The sequence below is a fragment of the Seriola aureovittata genome, chromosome 18, assembly GCF_021018895.1.
Source record: "Seriola aureovittata isolate HTS-2021-v1 ecotype China chromosome 18, ASM2101889v1, whole genome shotgun sequence".
Classification (NCBI taxonomy): domain Eukaryota; kingdom Metazoa; phylum Chordata; class Actinopteri; order Carangiformes; family Carangidae; genus Seriola; species Seriola aureovittata.
The window spans coordinates 519280-536187 of NC_079381.1; the positions used below are offsets into that span (position 1 = coordinate 519280).

General features: G+C 40.4%; 1 protein-coding gene across 2 annotated transcripts in view; it reads right to left on the bottom strand.

Annotated features, from left to right (window-relative positions):
* The window catches only part of dcc (DCC netrin 1 receptor), a 287897-nt gene that overhangs the window by 22809 nt on the left and 248180 nt on the right, over nucleotides 1-16908 (bottom strand). For both annotated transcript variants that reach the window (XM_056403378.1, XM_056403377.1), the window contains exons 26-27: nucleotides 16357-16506; nucleotides 11938-12243 (exon numbers count right to left, since the gene is read on the bottom strand). In XM_056403378.1, the coding sequence (XP_056259353.1) occupies nucleotides 11938-12243; nucleotides 16357-16506 (456 nt within the window). The remainder of the gene's footprint in view (nucleotides 1-11937; nucleotides 12244-16356; nucleotides 16507-16908) is intronic.

Consider the following 16908-nt stretch of genomic DNA (forward strand, 5'->3'; position numbering starts at 1 on the left):
GGAAACAGGTCTGAGGTCTGATTGCAGGCTTCTCTATGATCATCCATCCATATTCATCCATCCATCCATCCTCTTCACGCTATTATTTTATTATTATTTATCTATTTTTTCATCAAGTCATTTAACAAATCGCTTGTCTTTCCAAACATTTGTCAAGATGTCCATCATTCTTTTCATCCTTTCAGTTAACTAGTAAAAAAAAAAAAAACACAAACAATGGACCGACAAGTAAACCAAGGGGACAAACCGACCAGGCACAAAAGAGAACATACATCCAAGCAACAGGAAAAAAATCAATAAAAAAATCAATTCAATTCTTTTGTTTCCACAAAACAGAAAGCATTCAGGAAGTCAAATTTAAGGATGCTTCTTCTACAGAGCAAGAAGGAAAGTAAGAGAAAAACAGCATGGAAGAGGAGACAAAAGAGGGATTTTTTTCTGATTCCCTGAACAGCCTCATTTCTGAACACATCCTGAGGCATCTTCTGCCCACACTCCCTCCTCTGCACTACATTCTTTAACTTCCTGATCAATAACATCCATTCTCCTCCCTGAGAAACAAAACACCTGGAACAGTTTTGATAGCAGCGGATTACACCAGAGAACAAGAAACTGTTGAATTTAAACTGCTTTTAACATCAACAGCCTTCACAGCGTGGAACAATGACTCCCAGTCTGTAAAAAAAACACGCCTCAAAACTATGTTCATCCTAGTTTTTATTCTTGGTGGTCTGGTCTGGTTTGAATTGTTGGGTCTGAGCTCTGCCTTATGAGCTGGACGCCATAAATGTTGGATCTTCTGTTGTCTCTCAATTTAATGGCCATCACAAATTAAGAAAATATTAATATTAAATAACAATTTTAAAATGAATGAAAGTCCTCGGGGGTACCAGCCTAAACTAATAGGCAAAATAGCCAATATTGTTTCAGTCTCAAATTATTACTATTAATTTAGAAACCTTAATAACTATAACCAAATTACCATATCTACAGTAGGTTAAAGTTGAAGGACACTTTGACTTTGGTCTGTCTATGTCTTTACTGTACACACTCAAAATCTAGACATAACAGCCTCTCCTCAACAAAAATACAGCTAGTATGAACACTGTCAAACTTTATATTTGTAAAAGTGAAATTAAATTCCAGTTGAGTCTGAGAATCAGACGACAACAACAAAAATACACAATGATATGACTGAATTTATGTTTGAAAGTCCTGTCTCTAAAACAGTTTTAAGGTTCCTGGAATCACTCCTGCAGTTGAAAGGGACCAGCTGACTCGACAAATGGTTCAAAAATTTAATTACACAGGGAATAAACAGATTTAACTTCCAGTTCTTTCAGTCAGTCCACTGGAAAATCTGTATTTAGAAAGAGAAATAGGCTCCTAGACAGTTCAAATCAGGAGTCTTTCAAACCCAGTAAAAAAGGAATTCTGATTTTTTTTTTTTTTTAAATTCACAAACGTGTTTGCTTTATTGTCTCCTGCTGAGAATAAATATTTCTTTCAAACTGTTGAATCATAATCTCTGCTTTCCTGTAGACAGCATTAAAAAAGAAAAAATGAAGTCCACCTTAGGATCGCAGCTGAGAACAATGAAAACAAACTCCCAAGCTAAGATGGTTAAGTCTTCTAGAATGACCATGACGGTAAATTTTGACCGTTTTGCAACTTACATGTGTAATAAATTTGTTAAATAAAAAAATACAAACCTATTGGTGCCTGACTTTTCCTTTATTCCTTTATTTAAAATTGTTTTCATATAAATTACACAAAAGGTAAAGAAAATATAGTCATTTCTACCAAATTTGGCCAGACAGTCATATTGCGCGGTCGGAATTTTGCGCTCTTAAATTGTTTATCTCAGTTGCTTAGCAACCATCAATTCAAAAAAACGTCAGTCGTTGGTCTGGAGTGTGAGCTATCGGCTATAGGAATTTCATAGCAACTACAAATTACTTTAAAATTGACTAATCACAAATATTAATCATCAGAAAGTGTGAAAGTGTGAAACAAATGTTTACATAAGATATCAGAGAATGGCGGAAATGAAAAGAAAAGAAAGAATGAAAATGACAGATGCCATGGCCCTGGAGATGATTGATGAGTGATGAGTCTGATGCAGGGGGTCTGTCGGAGGTGGAAAGTGACAGCGACTTTTCCTGGGTGGATGAAAACACTTCATCCTTATCAGAGAGAGAGTGAATCACATGTTAAAGAAAAATATGTGGCTACTTTCATCGGAGACTGCGGATCCAGATGTGCCATTCATGATTGATGCACCAGGTGAGCTCCGCTGCCCTGTCTTGTGATGAGCCAACTAGAGTGCTCAACCTGGAGTCACCACAGCCGGAGGCAGCTATGGAAAAGAGTAACGGTGTGAACTGTCCTAAAGCCAAGTGAACGTCCAGGGAGAAGGCAGAGCCAGAACATCCTGACCGAAGCTGCTGACCCATTGGCGCACGCAAAGCGCAATATTGGAAATGGCTGAACTGAAAGCCTTCATAGCCCAGTTATACATCCGTGGCACAGCTGCTGGACAGCCTGTGGGCTGAAAAATGGGGCTTCCCATTCCGATTTCTGGCCATGATTTCCTTGAAAAATGGGAAGCCCCATTTTTCAAGGAAATCATGGCCAGATAATGAGATTCCTACAGTTCAATAAGAAGGAGAGACGTCTTGTTCTTCTGCTGGATGACAAGTTTGCCTGGGTGTTCAGAACATAGCATAGCCTGCTACAAGCCTTGCGCCGAAATCACAGTGGATGAACAGTTGTCCTCCACCAAGGCCCAGTGCAAATTCATTCAGTACATGGGGAACAAACCTGACAAATTTGGCAACAAATTTTGGCTGGCTGCGGATGTCCAAACAAAAATATATGCTGAATGGGGCTTCATATCTGGGCAAGGTGTAGACGTGGAGCAGAGGTCAGAGCTCTTTTGCGAAGGGCAAAAGAGCAGTCAGGCAGCTGGCACAAGGTCCAAGTCAGCAGCCAAACAAAACCCTGCAGCAGACTCCAACAAGGAGGCAATGCTAGGTGCTTCGAAGCAGCAACCAAAATAAAACGCAAGGCACCTGGTGCAAATGCCTCAAACCCATGTGCGGAAATTGTGGGAGAAAACAGGTTAACTGTTTTGACTTGCTGTATAGTTTAAGTAGTCAGGCTACAGATATAATAAGTTAAAATTGATATGTTATTAGATTATTGTTTTGTTGTTCATAAACTTAATTCTTGATTCTTTTTAGTTTTAGATTAGTTCATTTTTGGTGTTTTAATCAATTTCTGTTACAAATGTGTTATAAATGTTAAAATGTTTCATAATAATAATCAGTACGATACTTTGATTAGTTGTTTTTGTTCTGGGTTATGTTGAAGGAAGTTTTCAATCAAAAATAATGTGTAAATAGGCTTATGTTGGCCTACAAGGTACAGCAAACGTCTCATCTCACTTTGCTGCAGAACAGAGAGGTTCAGAAGATCCTTTGCTCCCACTGTCATCAGGCTATACAACACCTCAGCCAAAGGAATTGGACTAATCTAATTATTATTGTTTAGTTATTATAACTATTATTATTATTATTATTATTATTATTATTATTATTATTATTATTGTTATTATTATTATTATCAACAATGAGCTAATGGACACATGAATTTCCCCTAGGGGATAAATAAAGTATCTATCTATCTATCTCTGACTGCCAGTGGAGCCACCTGCTCACCTGTCTCCCATTTTCAATCACCTGAGCATCCCTGCCTACTTACACACCTGTTCCCCATTTCCCTGATCTGCTCCCTGGTATTTATGCCAACTCTTTATCCCAGTCAGTTGACAGATTGTCTGCTTACTGTATGTGTTTCACTATGTGCCTAATACCTGGGTGTAGCTACCTGTTGTCCTGCCTGCCTACTTATCCTTCTGTCTGTCTGTAAGCCTGGTCCTCTTCATTTCTTCTATTAAGAAGAAATGAAACGGTGCACACCGCCCTGTGTGTCCTTGCTGCCTGTGCTGCTGCTGCCAGCTGTGACAATGTATGACTTCTCAATACGCTGCTGTCAGACCAAATCCAAACTGAACTGAGCTTCAGAAAAAAAAAAAAAAAAAATGTTTTGCGGAAAACACAATAAGTCACAGCAGTACAAAGCTGGAGCAAAGGTTACACATCCACAGTAGAGAAAGCCATAACAGAGAATTTCACGGTGCCTTGCTCACCCTCAGGGGTTTTTGCCAGAGAGAGAGGTGTGTAGAGGGGTGGGGGGGTGGATCTCTGTATGTGTGTGTCTGTGGGGGGATGGGGTATACTGGCGGCTCGACTGCTCAGAAAGGTAGATATATTTACCAGACAAGCTGGAGTGGAGGTGTGAAACGCCAACTTGGGGTCACATCAGTGTCTTTCTGTTTCTGGGTCAAAGGCAAAGATGGAGAGATTCCCAGCGATAGGAGGTGAGGATGGAGAGGGCGGGGCTATTGATCTTTAGGGCAGTTTGAGGTAAATGCAGTTAAAGACGAAAAGAGTCTTTGAGGAAACGTGTCTCTAGAGGGAAACAGTCGGGCTCTCATCCGCTTCCCACAGCAGCCTGTTGTTTCTTTGTCAGTCTGATTTATCTCCTTTCTACTTTGAGGCTGTCTGTCTGATGTCTGCCTGTCTGAGCACCTGTCTAACTGACCAATGAAAGAGTGGCAGACTGGCCCAGGAGGTAAGGATGTTCTTAGGTGAAAAGTTTCTTCCAAATAAACCTTTGTTAACATGCAAAATGATGTTTATTCCATGGCTTGAAGTATGTTCCTATTATTGGAAAATGTTTGGAGGCCCGTTTAAAACAAACAAACAAAATTTATGAAGTTGGTTATGATAAAAATAAGTCAGTAAATACTGGGGAAATTAAATATAAGTCACGGGGTCACATTGCCAGTCTGTGTTATGATCCTGATTTAGTACCTGATAATCTTGTTGTACCATCTCATAATTTAGATTTACAATGTAATTAATGTGGTCTGCTTCATCTTCAGAATTTTCATATTTAATTTTGACATTGGTGATTTAAAAGGCCAACATTTTTGCCTTACTGATTTTGACTTACTAGACTTATTCTGAGTTGGAATATTTTCATTGGGATTTACTTTCCCTTAATTCTGTCTTTCTATGTTAGTTTGACTTAATATCTCATAATCCTGATACTAGTAACTCATAACAATCAAACTTTTCATGGATAATTTTGACATTTTGAAAAGTTACTTAACTCCAAGTTTGTATTTCATTATTCTGAATTAGTATCACATAATTTTATCACATCATCATCTTGGAATTGATCTGTAAAATTTTGACTTGATGATCTCATAATTTTGACTTGATATCTCTAAATCTTGAATCCTTCTGATTTACTAATTTATAATTTATCTTTAGTATGTCATAATGTAGATCTACTATCTCATAATGATATGTTCAGATGCTGTCAGAAGGCGGCTCCATCAGCCTGTACAACACTTTCCATCTAGTTTAATCTCATCACACAGTGAAACAGAATTGATTGTATCTTAAAGTAGGGGAAGTGGTCAGCAGTATGATGTGATTAAAATGGCAAATTATAACAAAAAGTATCAGAACATTTATTGTTTATTGCCTCGGTTTTAGTTTCTTATTTAGCATCCCCTAATATTTACACTTGCTATGTTGAGTAAGTGAAATGTTGACTCATTTATTGATCTTTTCTTGGGAGAGTTGTGCCTCCACAAAACTAGGAACAAAATTACTGGAAACTTTGTGGTAGAGTAGAGAGCATGTAAACCTTTGATGCACCCAGGCCTCAGTGCACATTCTGACCACCTCACTATGTCTAATCAAACTGCAGATGGATTATCAACTCTACCCGTTTTCCTCCTCCTCCACAGCTCTATCTTTACTTCATGCCTGAAGACTCAAAATGTTTCTAAAACTCTTTTTCTGTAATCTCCAGTTTCACCTAACATGAACAAGTGACATGAAGATTAGATCACCTGGAGTTTCACCTGGATTGATCTGCTGCTCTGCTCACCATTAGTTATCTGACAATGTTACATGTTACGGGTTGTTTGTATTCATGTTTTTTTGAGTTAATGAGTTAGTGTACGTTTTGCTATATATATATATATATATATATATATATTTCCTATTGTGCCACCCTATGGGTAAACTGGTAAGGCTTTTGTATAGTGTGGGTAATGAATATTGCAGCCTCTAGAAAAGATAAAAAAGGCCAGTGTATGATCTGATGCTATAAAAATACCAAACATTTCAACTTTTCTCTGTCTGTCCTACAAAGTTGTCCAAATGCTACAGATAACCATTTTAACCTATCTTAAAGCTTTTCATTGGTAATAAGGTGCGTCCTCCGAGGCGAGATGAAGGCGTAGGCTTAAAAACATCCATGACAACTGGCACTCGTTCTGCCTCCAGCTGTGGCTGAAATGTCTTTTCTCAGTATCAGACATTGAGTCGGACAATCCCATTACAGCTTCCAGCATTAAACTGCACATTAACTGCCCACTATCATACTTTACGCTGCAGATGGGCTTTGGAGGCTCGATTTAAAAAGAGAAGACAGTAGTTGGAATAGTAGTTGTTGATAATATTTATTTCTAATTCAAACTCATCTGCTGTCACAGCAGCAACATGATTGTAAGTTTTCTTTTACTTCAGATTCTTTCATTCACTGGCAATGCCAATGATCATGATGAAATAATTATTACTATTAAAGCTGAGATATTACAAAACTACTCCACAACATGTTTGATTTAAACCAGTTAATTCTATCACAACTATGTTGGACTCATATGAGAATGATTTAAAAAGATTGAAGCAGCAGAGGATGAGCTCAGGTTTTTATTAAGAGTTATTTTTTCATATATTGGACAGTTCCCTCCAGAGCAACATAAAACATTATGTTTTCACCTGCCTCACTGGACACTCTCCATAAATACAACAGCTGTGTCATCACTCTCACTCTCACTCTTCTGGGTAGTTCAGTGTGTCACCAGCAGCTTCAATGAACCCATCACCACAGGCAAAGCTGAAGTTGAACCGTCAGGAAGAACATAATGTGCACCCGCAAACTGGCTGTGCTTTAGCAGGAAAAGGCCAATCAGCTAATGTTAGCATACAAGCTATAGCTAGGCTGACCAGGATCCTGCTTCAGTCGCCAGTTGCTCTGGCTGCTCTGCCCTCTTTGATTGGGGAAGGAGGGACTTGCCCTAAACAAGATAGAACTGCTAATGATGGAAAGAAGAGCACTGAAATCTTGCTTTTATCATCTTATACATTTTATCTTCAAAGTCACAGATACCATTTTACACACCTTAACTACTGTGACAGCCTCTTCACCTGCTCCACACTGAGCTGAACTCAGTCACCAGGCTTTTAACAAGATCCACATCACACCTGTTTTAGCCTCCTCGCACTGGCTTTATTTTAGGATCTTACTGTTGACTTTTCAGGCTCTTCATGGCCTCTCTCCATGTTACAGTATATATCTGACCTCTTAGTCACATACAAACTGCTAGATCCTCAGGCAGAGGTCTTTGTTCTTTTTCCAAGGTGCAGCTGAAAACTAGAGGTGACAGAGCATTCTCAGTCAGAGGCCTGAAGCCTGAGGAAACCGGGTCAACACAATCAGTGAGCTCTAACAAACTAAAACAAACTCTTACCAGAGGACCTGATTTTACCTGATTTCATTGACTGCCCTTTTGCTGGCAACACTGTGATTAGTTTTTATTTTATTTATTTACTCTCTATCTGAATTTATGTTGTACAATCTGCTTGTCTTGAAGTCGTTGCCTTGTACCACTTTCTAACATGGTTTTAGAAAAGTGCTCTAATAAAGATCATTATTATTATTAATACTGTATTTTATGGTGGCCTAAATAAATAGTTGTAACCATCAACATGTTTTACCACCATAAAGAGTGAAAATAAAGTTAGTTCATCTCAAGGCCACAGCTTCAGTCACATGACTTACTCTTTATACTGCAACATACTGTACTGTATATCCAACACACCCTTGTGATCTTGGTGGTACTTCAGCTGTCAGCGCTGCCGTGCCCTCTGCCACACAGCTCACCTGGAAGCTTTCCTGTCGCTTGATGCTGCTGAGGTTCATACAGCGTTTCTAAAGTTCTACCTCCACCTGTAGCTCTGTGTCTACAGTCCATCATCATCCCCTCCTGCCTGCTGTGCTCTGCTTTGTGAGGAGAGACATGGGCAAAGCCTCAATGCCAAATAACAGCAGTGTACAAATTCTACACACTTTAAGGTTAAGGTTCAACAGGTTTTATGAAATGTTTTTTAAGTTTATGTTTTGCTTTGACTTGATTAAAAACAGGCAAAAACATTCCTCATGTTTTATTTCCCAGTCTTCAGTATTTTCGAAACATGAATGAAATACACTGACAGTAAAAGTCTTTCACTTATGGGCAATAAAAATGTTTCCACATTATTTTGAAAAAAAACATAATCCAGAAACTTCAAGAACAGAACCAAGACATTACAGTTTCTGTGGAACTAACATCAGGTACATCAAGGAAGAACTGACTCTGTCAACTAAACTGCTTTCATGTGCAGCCTTCTCTCCATCTTACAAACCTTCGTATCAACCTTCCCTCTGCCCAGGTCTCTCTCACTCTCTCCAGCCCTCACTCTCTCACCACAACAATGCAATTAAAGCATGAGAACATCTCATTCCTCTCACAGGGGGAGTCATTCAGGCCCGAATAAACACACAAACAAGACAAACAATGAACATCAAACGCCATTGCTCACAAGTCTGTTTTTTCCCTCCTTTACAGAGAGATGGAGGGGGGTGGGGCTGATAGAGGTAGTGCTGCTCAGCTCTGTGTTGGAGAGGAGCAGTGTAGGGGGTGGGGGGGTCACAGGGTGAGCGGGGGGTCTCTGGGAGCTGAGCTGATTGTTGCCGCAGGCTCACTATTTCTGAGCGAAAGGTTTCCAGGAGCTGAAAATCAATGTTAATCTGAGGCCACCTGGGTGTATAAACAGAACCATAATGGAACTATATACACCCACCCACACAAACACACTGAGGTGATACCTAAAGAAAGCATTACACACAACAAATACACTTACACACACACACACACACACACAGTCCAGAGATCATATGTATTGTAGGCGAGTGTTTTGTTTTGTGTTGATGCTGCTGCAGGTGATCAGAGGGGGGAGGCCAGGATGAGACACAGAGGGAGAGGAGAAGGAGAAAGACAGGTCTGAAACAGACTGACAGTAAGAGGGGGATACAAAGGGAAAAGAAAGAAAATCGCAGTGGGGATGAGGGAATATGTTGTTCATGAGGAAGGACATGGAGTAGAATAGACACGACATCACCGGTGTTACGGATGACGCCGGACATTTCACAAGAAAAGTACTTGTAGATGAGAAGTGTTTCCTCCAGATGTTTCCCCCCTTCATTAGAGTTCGCAGATTCATGTCATCAGGTTCCCTTTTGGCTCTGGGTTTGAATCTGAAATTTCCAAATAGGTGCTTTTGCTTTTGGCTTTGACACCAAATCCTCCACTGTTGTCGTGTCGCTGTCACTCTGTGTTACTCAGTGACTCTGCTGCTGCACGGAGCAAACACTGTCAGTTTATAATTGTAGTGTCCGACTAAGTATTGAAAACTAGTATTTTACAAACTGGAGTTTTTTTATCTGATGAACGTGGGCATTGCTGCTGAATTGCTAAAATGAACCAAATGGGGTTTCTGTCTATAAAAAATTGAAAAAAGGCCGTGGGGACAGTGGGCAAGTTATGTAAGCGGTGAGTACCTGAACACCGTGAATACCCTGAACACCAGTAACACTGATCATACTAGCAGTGAAGCTGTTCTGGAGGCTGATGGTGGAACATCTTCTTACTAACACACAAACACTAATGGTGTTTTATATGGAAGTACATAGATGACAAAAGAATGAGTGAGCAGAGAACAACGGATCTGAGCGCTGTTCAGTCTGCAAGTTAACAGTGTGTCTGTTCTCTTTCGGTTCTTGAGATCTTCACTGATGGCTCAGTAGAAGTAGAAGTATTCTGTTCAAGGGATTTATTCTACAGCCATGTGCTGTCTAATAATGACCAAATCACCAAGCTTCAATATGTAGCTGCTGCAAACATACCAGCATCACAAACATACCAGCATCACAAACATACCAGCATCACAAACACACCAGCATCACAAACATACCAGCATCGTCACAATGATAATCTTCCTTCTTATTTTTTTCACTTTTTTAATGGATGTAGCTCATCAGTTGTGTAGATGATATCAGGCTCAGTTATTTGATCATAACTAAAGTTTGACATTTTGACTTGATGGTTGTGCTAAAGAAAATGTCAGGGTTTCACTATGTCATCAATTTTCATTGTCTAAACACCATGGACTGTACCAAGGCAATCCAGAACTGTGAGCAAGGCTAAAAAAAGACAAGAGATAACTGAGGAGGGCGAGGAGAGAGGGGTGTTTTGTCAAATGTAATGCTCCTCGAAAAAGAGAAAAGGGGGAGAAAGAGAGAGAGAGAAGGGCAGTCATATGAAAAGACAGACAGGTAACATAAAGAGAGAGAGAGAACAGGGAGAGTTCAGTCCAACCCTCTGGCAAATGTCAAGCCCAGTCACAGTATATGCTTCTACAAACAACACACACACACACACACACACACACACACACACACACACACAAACACACACTGTGTAGCAGCCTGAGGCTAATGCATTTAGCTTCCTTGAATAAAATATTAAACAAAGTGCAGTTGCTAAGCGGAGACAATCCAGCTTAAACAAAGAGTCACTGGAAGTAAACCAAACAATCAATGACAGACTGGAGCTTCAGAGACTGAAACCAAACACGGAATATTTTTGTCATCATGTGAGACAAATCTCGCTCATTCTCGTCTTCTCACTTCACCTAAAGACGTTACACCAGACTGTTAGTGTTTAATGGCATGAAGAAATAAAAAAAATTATAATCTCCACTTAAGCGCAAGGAACTCTTTCTACTGGGCAAAAGGCTTCACGAAAGTTTATGTAATAAAGGCAACAATAAAAGTGCATCACTACTGATGTAATACTTCATACTCTGTCAGTTCTGTTGAAACCATCTAATCATCTAAACATCAGTGTCTCATGTCTTAAGATAACTGTGTCTCAACAACACTACACATCAGTCCTATGGAGGAATCATTTAACACTTTAGTTAAGGACAAACATGGTCAGCACTTTTCTAAAACAAAGCACATTGAAAACAGGATAAATGAGGTCAAGAGTTTTCCTTTTCACTTAAATACAGATCTCTGGCAGCACAATCTACTGTACACTAGAAGAACTGATGCTAAACACACAGGCTCTGAATTTTATTTACATAATGTTATGTTGCGTTATGTTGTGTCGAGTTTTGTCGTGTTGTATTATGTCGTGTTCCAATTTTGGGAAAAAGGGTTTTCCTGACACACCCACTGCCCCATCATATCATGTTACATCCTGTCATGTAACGTCACATCACGTCACGTCACGTCACGTCACATCACGTCACGTCACATCACGTCACGTCACGTCACATCACGTCACACTCTCACATTCTGTCACATTATGTCAAATCACCTCACACAACATCATTTTATGTTACATCACGTAACGTTTCTTTGTCATATGGTCGTGTTTTGACACAATACAACACATGATGTCACGACACGTAAATTCATGTCACACTTGTGAGGCTGTAAAATGTGCTGCACAACTGGAAGAAAAACTCTTCATGTTCAGGGCAGAATGTTTTGATATTGACTGCGTCCCTCTTTCTTGTTGTTGCATGGTATAAAACAAACTATATAAAGAAACACCATGACATCATTGTGGAGTTCACTTACAGATTTAAACAAAGACTAACAAACATCTGTACTCACTGGACTGCGGCATCATGGAGGTGTAAACCTTGGGGTCGATAGTCCCCATGGGTGGTGGCAGCAGTGGGTTGGTGAAACTTCGTAGTGGGTGGCTGGGCCGTACACAGGCTGTCGGGATGGTCCGACCCCCCCCTGCCTGGGCCTCCTCAGTGACGGCTGCAGCAGCCGCAGGAGCACCTGGGACCGGGCCAACCCCAGGAACATGCTCCACGGGCTGAGCAGATGAGCCAGGAAGGAGGGGAGGGGCCTGCTGTGGTGGAGGCTGCTGCTGGAGGAGAGGATTGGTGGAGGTGTCTGTGGGCATCACTGAGGAGAAGAAAGGAGGAGATGAAGGAAGTTAGGACAGAGGGAAGGATGTGAAAAGAATTGGTGGGAGGATGAAAAGAGACGGGAGATATCAGGGAAGGATCAAAGAATGGGGACAAGGAGAAAGAAGAGGAAAAGACAAAACATCCAATTAATCAAGAGTCATTTGTAAAGAGTGGACATTCATTTGTAGAAAAGACAGAAAAACACAGTGTACAGCGAAGAAAACAAACTTCAAACGTGTGAATATTCTGAGAGAAAAACCTGAAGAGCTTCAGCCTTATTTCACCGACAGTTTCTGCTTTGATGTCGGCAGCAACACACAGAGAAAATGTGCAACTATTGTCTAAATGACCGCTGCAGCATGAGGGCAGCAGGATTGAAAATGTGTTTCTGTCAAGAATGTTAATGTAAATATTGCTGCATAGAACTTCAGCTGCGTGCCTGATTATCTGTGCTCCTTCAAAATGTGTTTAAACCCCATTATAGACAGACAGATGCATGTATGGGTCATGTTTGTCCACTGTCTTTGCTTTGAGCTGTGTTTTCCTGCCATCAAATCCAAAACAGTCATATTTTGCCATTTGCACAGTTAAGCTTTCATGAATCTTTCATTTAATAACACATTTTTAAAACACTCAGGTGTAAAGAAACCCAGAACTCCGAATTGCAGCTTTGTTCTTTTTCTTTGTTGAGTGTGGTCGTTTCTGTTTAGGCTATATTTCTTCACACTCTGAGATTTCACCTTTGCAGAGACACGTGTAAGAGAAAGAGGAAGACGAATAATAGAAGAGGAGGAGGAGCTTCCTGCTGAAGAAAAGATAAGAGAAATATCCTGACTGTGTGCAGAAACATCCCTCTGATGTGACATGAGGGATGAAACTCCCTGTGTAGCTACAGCCAGTCTGATCAGAGAGAACATGGGTGAGTCAGGACAGCCACTCATTTCATGTAGAGTTGATGTGTGTTCATTAACCAGCTGAGACAAGAGGAAGAAAAGAGTAAAGCTGGGAGAAGAAATGTGGGAGATACTTGAAGATGAAGGGAACACGGGGGTGGAAAGCAGATGATGGGAGGGGAAAAAGAAAAAGGAGAGGGATTTGCAACAAGCCCTCCAACCAGGTAGATTGTTTGTCCCTATGGCAATGAACGTCCTTTAGACTACCTGTGTGTTTATTATTGTAACCATGACGACAAGGTCTGGTACATCATAGAGGCACTATTTCAGGAGACACTCCTACAGGTCGCATCAGATGTTAGAGACAAACAACTTTTCTGGACAATATCAAGCTGAATGAATGCAGTGAAACAAAATAGGCTAACAGGCTAACGTGTGACAACATCCTCCACTCACAGCCACCCAGAGAGGAAACGGAAACTTTCTCCACAGAGGATCACTGAGAAGGAAGTCACAAGATCAGAACTAACATGAAACATTTCACCAATTACCCTTATGGTGAGCACGCACACCTTCACGACTCTAATCCTCTACTTCCTCTTTATCACACTGCTGCTACTGTGATCAGACAGTCTGGATCATTTTATGATAGTTTCAACACAATGAAGGGGATCCAACTCAAGAAGAAGATCCAGAAAAAATAAACAAATAAAAGAAGCAGAAAGTACAATAAATATAGAGGAGATGACAGAGGAAGGGAAGATGTGTCCTCTTTTCTCATAAGCTCTGGTATCGCTACCATTCACTGCCCACCCATCTCCTCTCCATCACAAACCCAATCTCCACCACTTTTGACAGAAGGCTGCAATAACACAATGAAATAACACCTCTGTTGTTTGTTCTCTTACTCTACTTACACACAAAAACACAACAGTTAATGCACTTTAATGTACGCGTGGGGGGGCAACACATCCACTGGTTAGAGCTGTAGAAGCAGAATGGTGAATTGATTTATTAAATTATGTTTTTATTTGTTCTGTCAGCAGAAGAACACAAGCTGCTGACAACAGGCTGGACAAACATCCAGCTCTGTTTTCGCATCAGAACTTTCCACTTAAAATTTCCTCAGACTCCTGGATAATTTAACCATACTACAGCAACTCAACTTTTAACTCAGCTTTGTATTCAAGCACCACACACTGATTTTCTAGATTTGGTTTTCACACTCTTGATTACCCTGTTAAATATCTCTTTAATGGTACGGTGTTGAGTTTTTCACCAGTAGTGGTTCTAGAGTTCAATATTGTGGTGGTAAAATTGTGATTCAAGTAATATAAAGTCTAAAATAAAATATAAAATAGTATAAAATATAAATAATGTGCATTAAATCTGATGATGAGATGTGAATCAGCTGTTGCTATGGCGAAGACTTCATCTAGAGATATGTAATCATAGTAAACAATAAATGGACTGCATTTACACAGTATATTCATCCAAAGCACTTCACAGTTCATACACATGCACGCACGCACGCACACACACACACACACACACACACACACACACACACACACACACACACACACACACACACCAACACACAGGAGACAGACGCACTGGCCTTGTGATTACCCACTCTACCTGCTGAACCACATCTGTAATGTATTCACATTGATTTGAATCATCCAAAATCAGAATGAATTGATTAAAATATTGTTTTTTATCCAACTATTAACTAACTTCACCCCGTCATTAGCCACATGGTGACAGAGCCTGAAGCTCTCTGCTGGGTGTCAGTGAACTTCTTATGGACACAGTCTTGCACCTTCACTTTGCAGTCAATGAAGCTCACTGTTGTGTCTCATTGCTTGTAAAGTTTATGTTATCTCCCTCATTAATAGCCCCTGTATCTCTCTCTCATTACATCTGCCTCACATCTCACCGCCCCCCTCCGTCAACATTCGTGTGTTATGCCAGCAGTAATCCGTCCTCCCAGTGTGTTGGCTAACTCAATGACTCTGAAGCTGCTCCTTGTCTCGCTACAGTTGTTAAATCATTGATACAAGCCGACTAGGAATTAGCCAATTACTGAATTACTGCTCACCACCACGTTTCTTAGCACTTAGCTCTGCTGCAAAAAGATTAAGATGCTGCAGTGTGAGCCCTGTCGTATTTATTAAAGGTTAAAGTTGTATTATGATGTCATAACAATAGCTTGTTAATAATACCATTAATCATAGTAATAATAGTCTAGTAGCAATAGTTACTAGGTGCATTCCCATTATTTTTAGTGGTAGTTAGATTAAGTGTTATTGGTAATGTCATGTTATAGTATAAGAGAAAAGCCTTTTAGGATGAGAACTACCACACATGTCTGGCTGATGTAACTGTCTCTGGTAAACTCTCCCAAATAAAGACCAGGACAGAGACTCTGACATCACTTGCTCTCCAGGAATGTAACCTGTAACCTCATTAACTAATGAAGTGAGTTACTGATGTGTTCCTCAGCCTTAGAGGTAGTACTGTAGATAGAAGGTGGTAAACCAGTTAGCCCAACATGCCAACAACTACACCTCAGGTTGGAGTGTAGACAGTCTTGACTAGAGAGTATTTAAAGCTGTTGTTTTTCTCTGTGGGTTTGGGGACTCCCTTTTAATTAATGGGCTCATTTGTTTGTGTAATATGGTTTTGGAACTGCTGGTTCACATCCTGATCTTCAGGGTTGCTTATACATACCTAGCACTTCCACACAAACACATCTTACCACACACCACACTGTAGTCTGATGTTTTTTTAGACTGTACGTGAAATGTGGATCAGAGGTGAGAGGTGTGTGAATCCTCTCACAAACATTTCTGTGGACTTCTGCAGAGTTTTGCTGAAAGTTCCCAGTTCAGCTTCTACCACATTTTCAGCTGCCTGCTGGCCCAGAACTGCAGACTCTCGTCTATTAATAACGCAAGATCCACAGATGTACATACTTGTCTCTTTAATGCTCATTTTTTTCAGCTGCATTTTTAATATGGGCAGTGTTTCATTTTGGCTGGGTGATATGTTATACCAATAAATAACAATAACAATATTTTTTTGGCTATATTGTGATGCACAATATATGTCTCAGTGTTTTGAAATCTCAGAAGCACTTCATAAATATGTAATTTAACTCTTTGATGCAGAACTATACAGAACTATTAATAGCAGTAGTGTTGCAGTACCTGGTGTGTATCCTCTGTCCACGGTCAGGCTGGGGAAAGGCATTGGCCTCAGGCTGAACTTGTTGTGTGTGAAGCTGCAGGAAGGTGAAGGCAGAATACCAGGATACTGAGAGGAGTCCAGTGCTGGCACCGGGATGGCACTGACCACCGCTGAAACACAGACAGAACAGTCAGTCACCCACGGCACAGTGGCACAGCAGAAAGAGATGTCACAAAATAATCAGTGAACCAGTGACAGAGACAAAAAGAGTCTGTATCCTCTATGGAATTTTATTAGGGATGCTCCGATTGATTGGCCACCGATCATTATCAGCCAGTTTTCATAAAAAATATGTGATTGGCAGATCAGAATTAATGCTTCTAGTCACTAATCACCGTAAACCGATCACATGTGGTTAATACTGTGGTGTCTGCAGCTGAGAGAAGCTCTGTTTGTTGTGTAGTGTAAACCTGCCTCAATGTGCTGGTGCCCGACAGGCCATGAAAACAAAACAACACGTCTGCCGTGTAGAACTTTTACTTTTTTAAGTGTGTGAGACTGATAGAACGTAT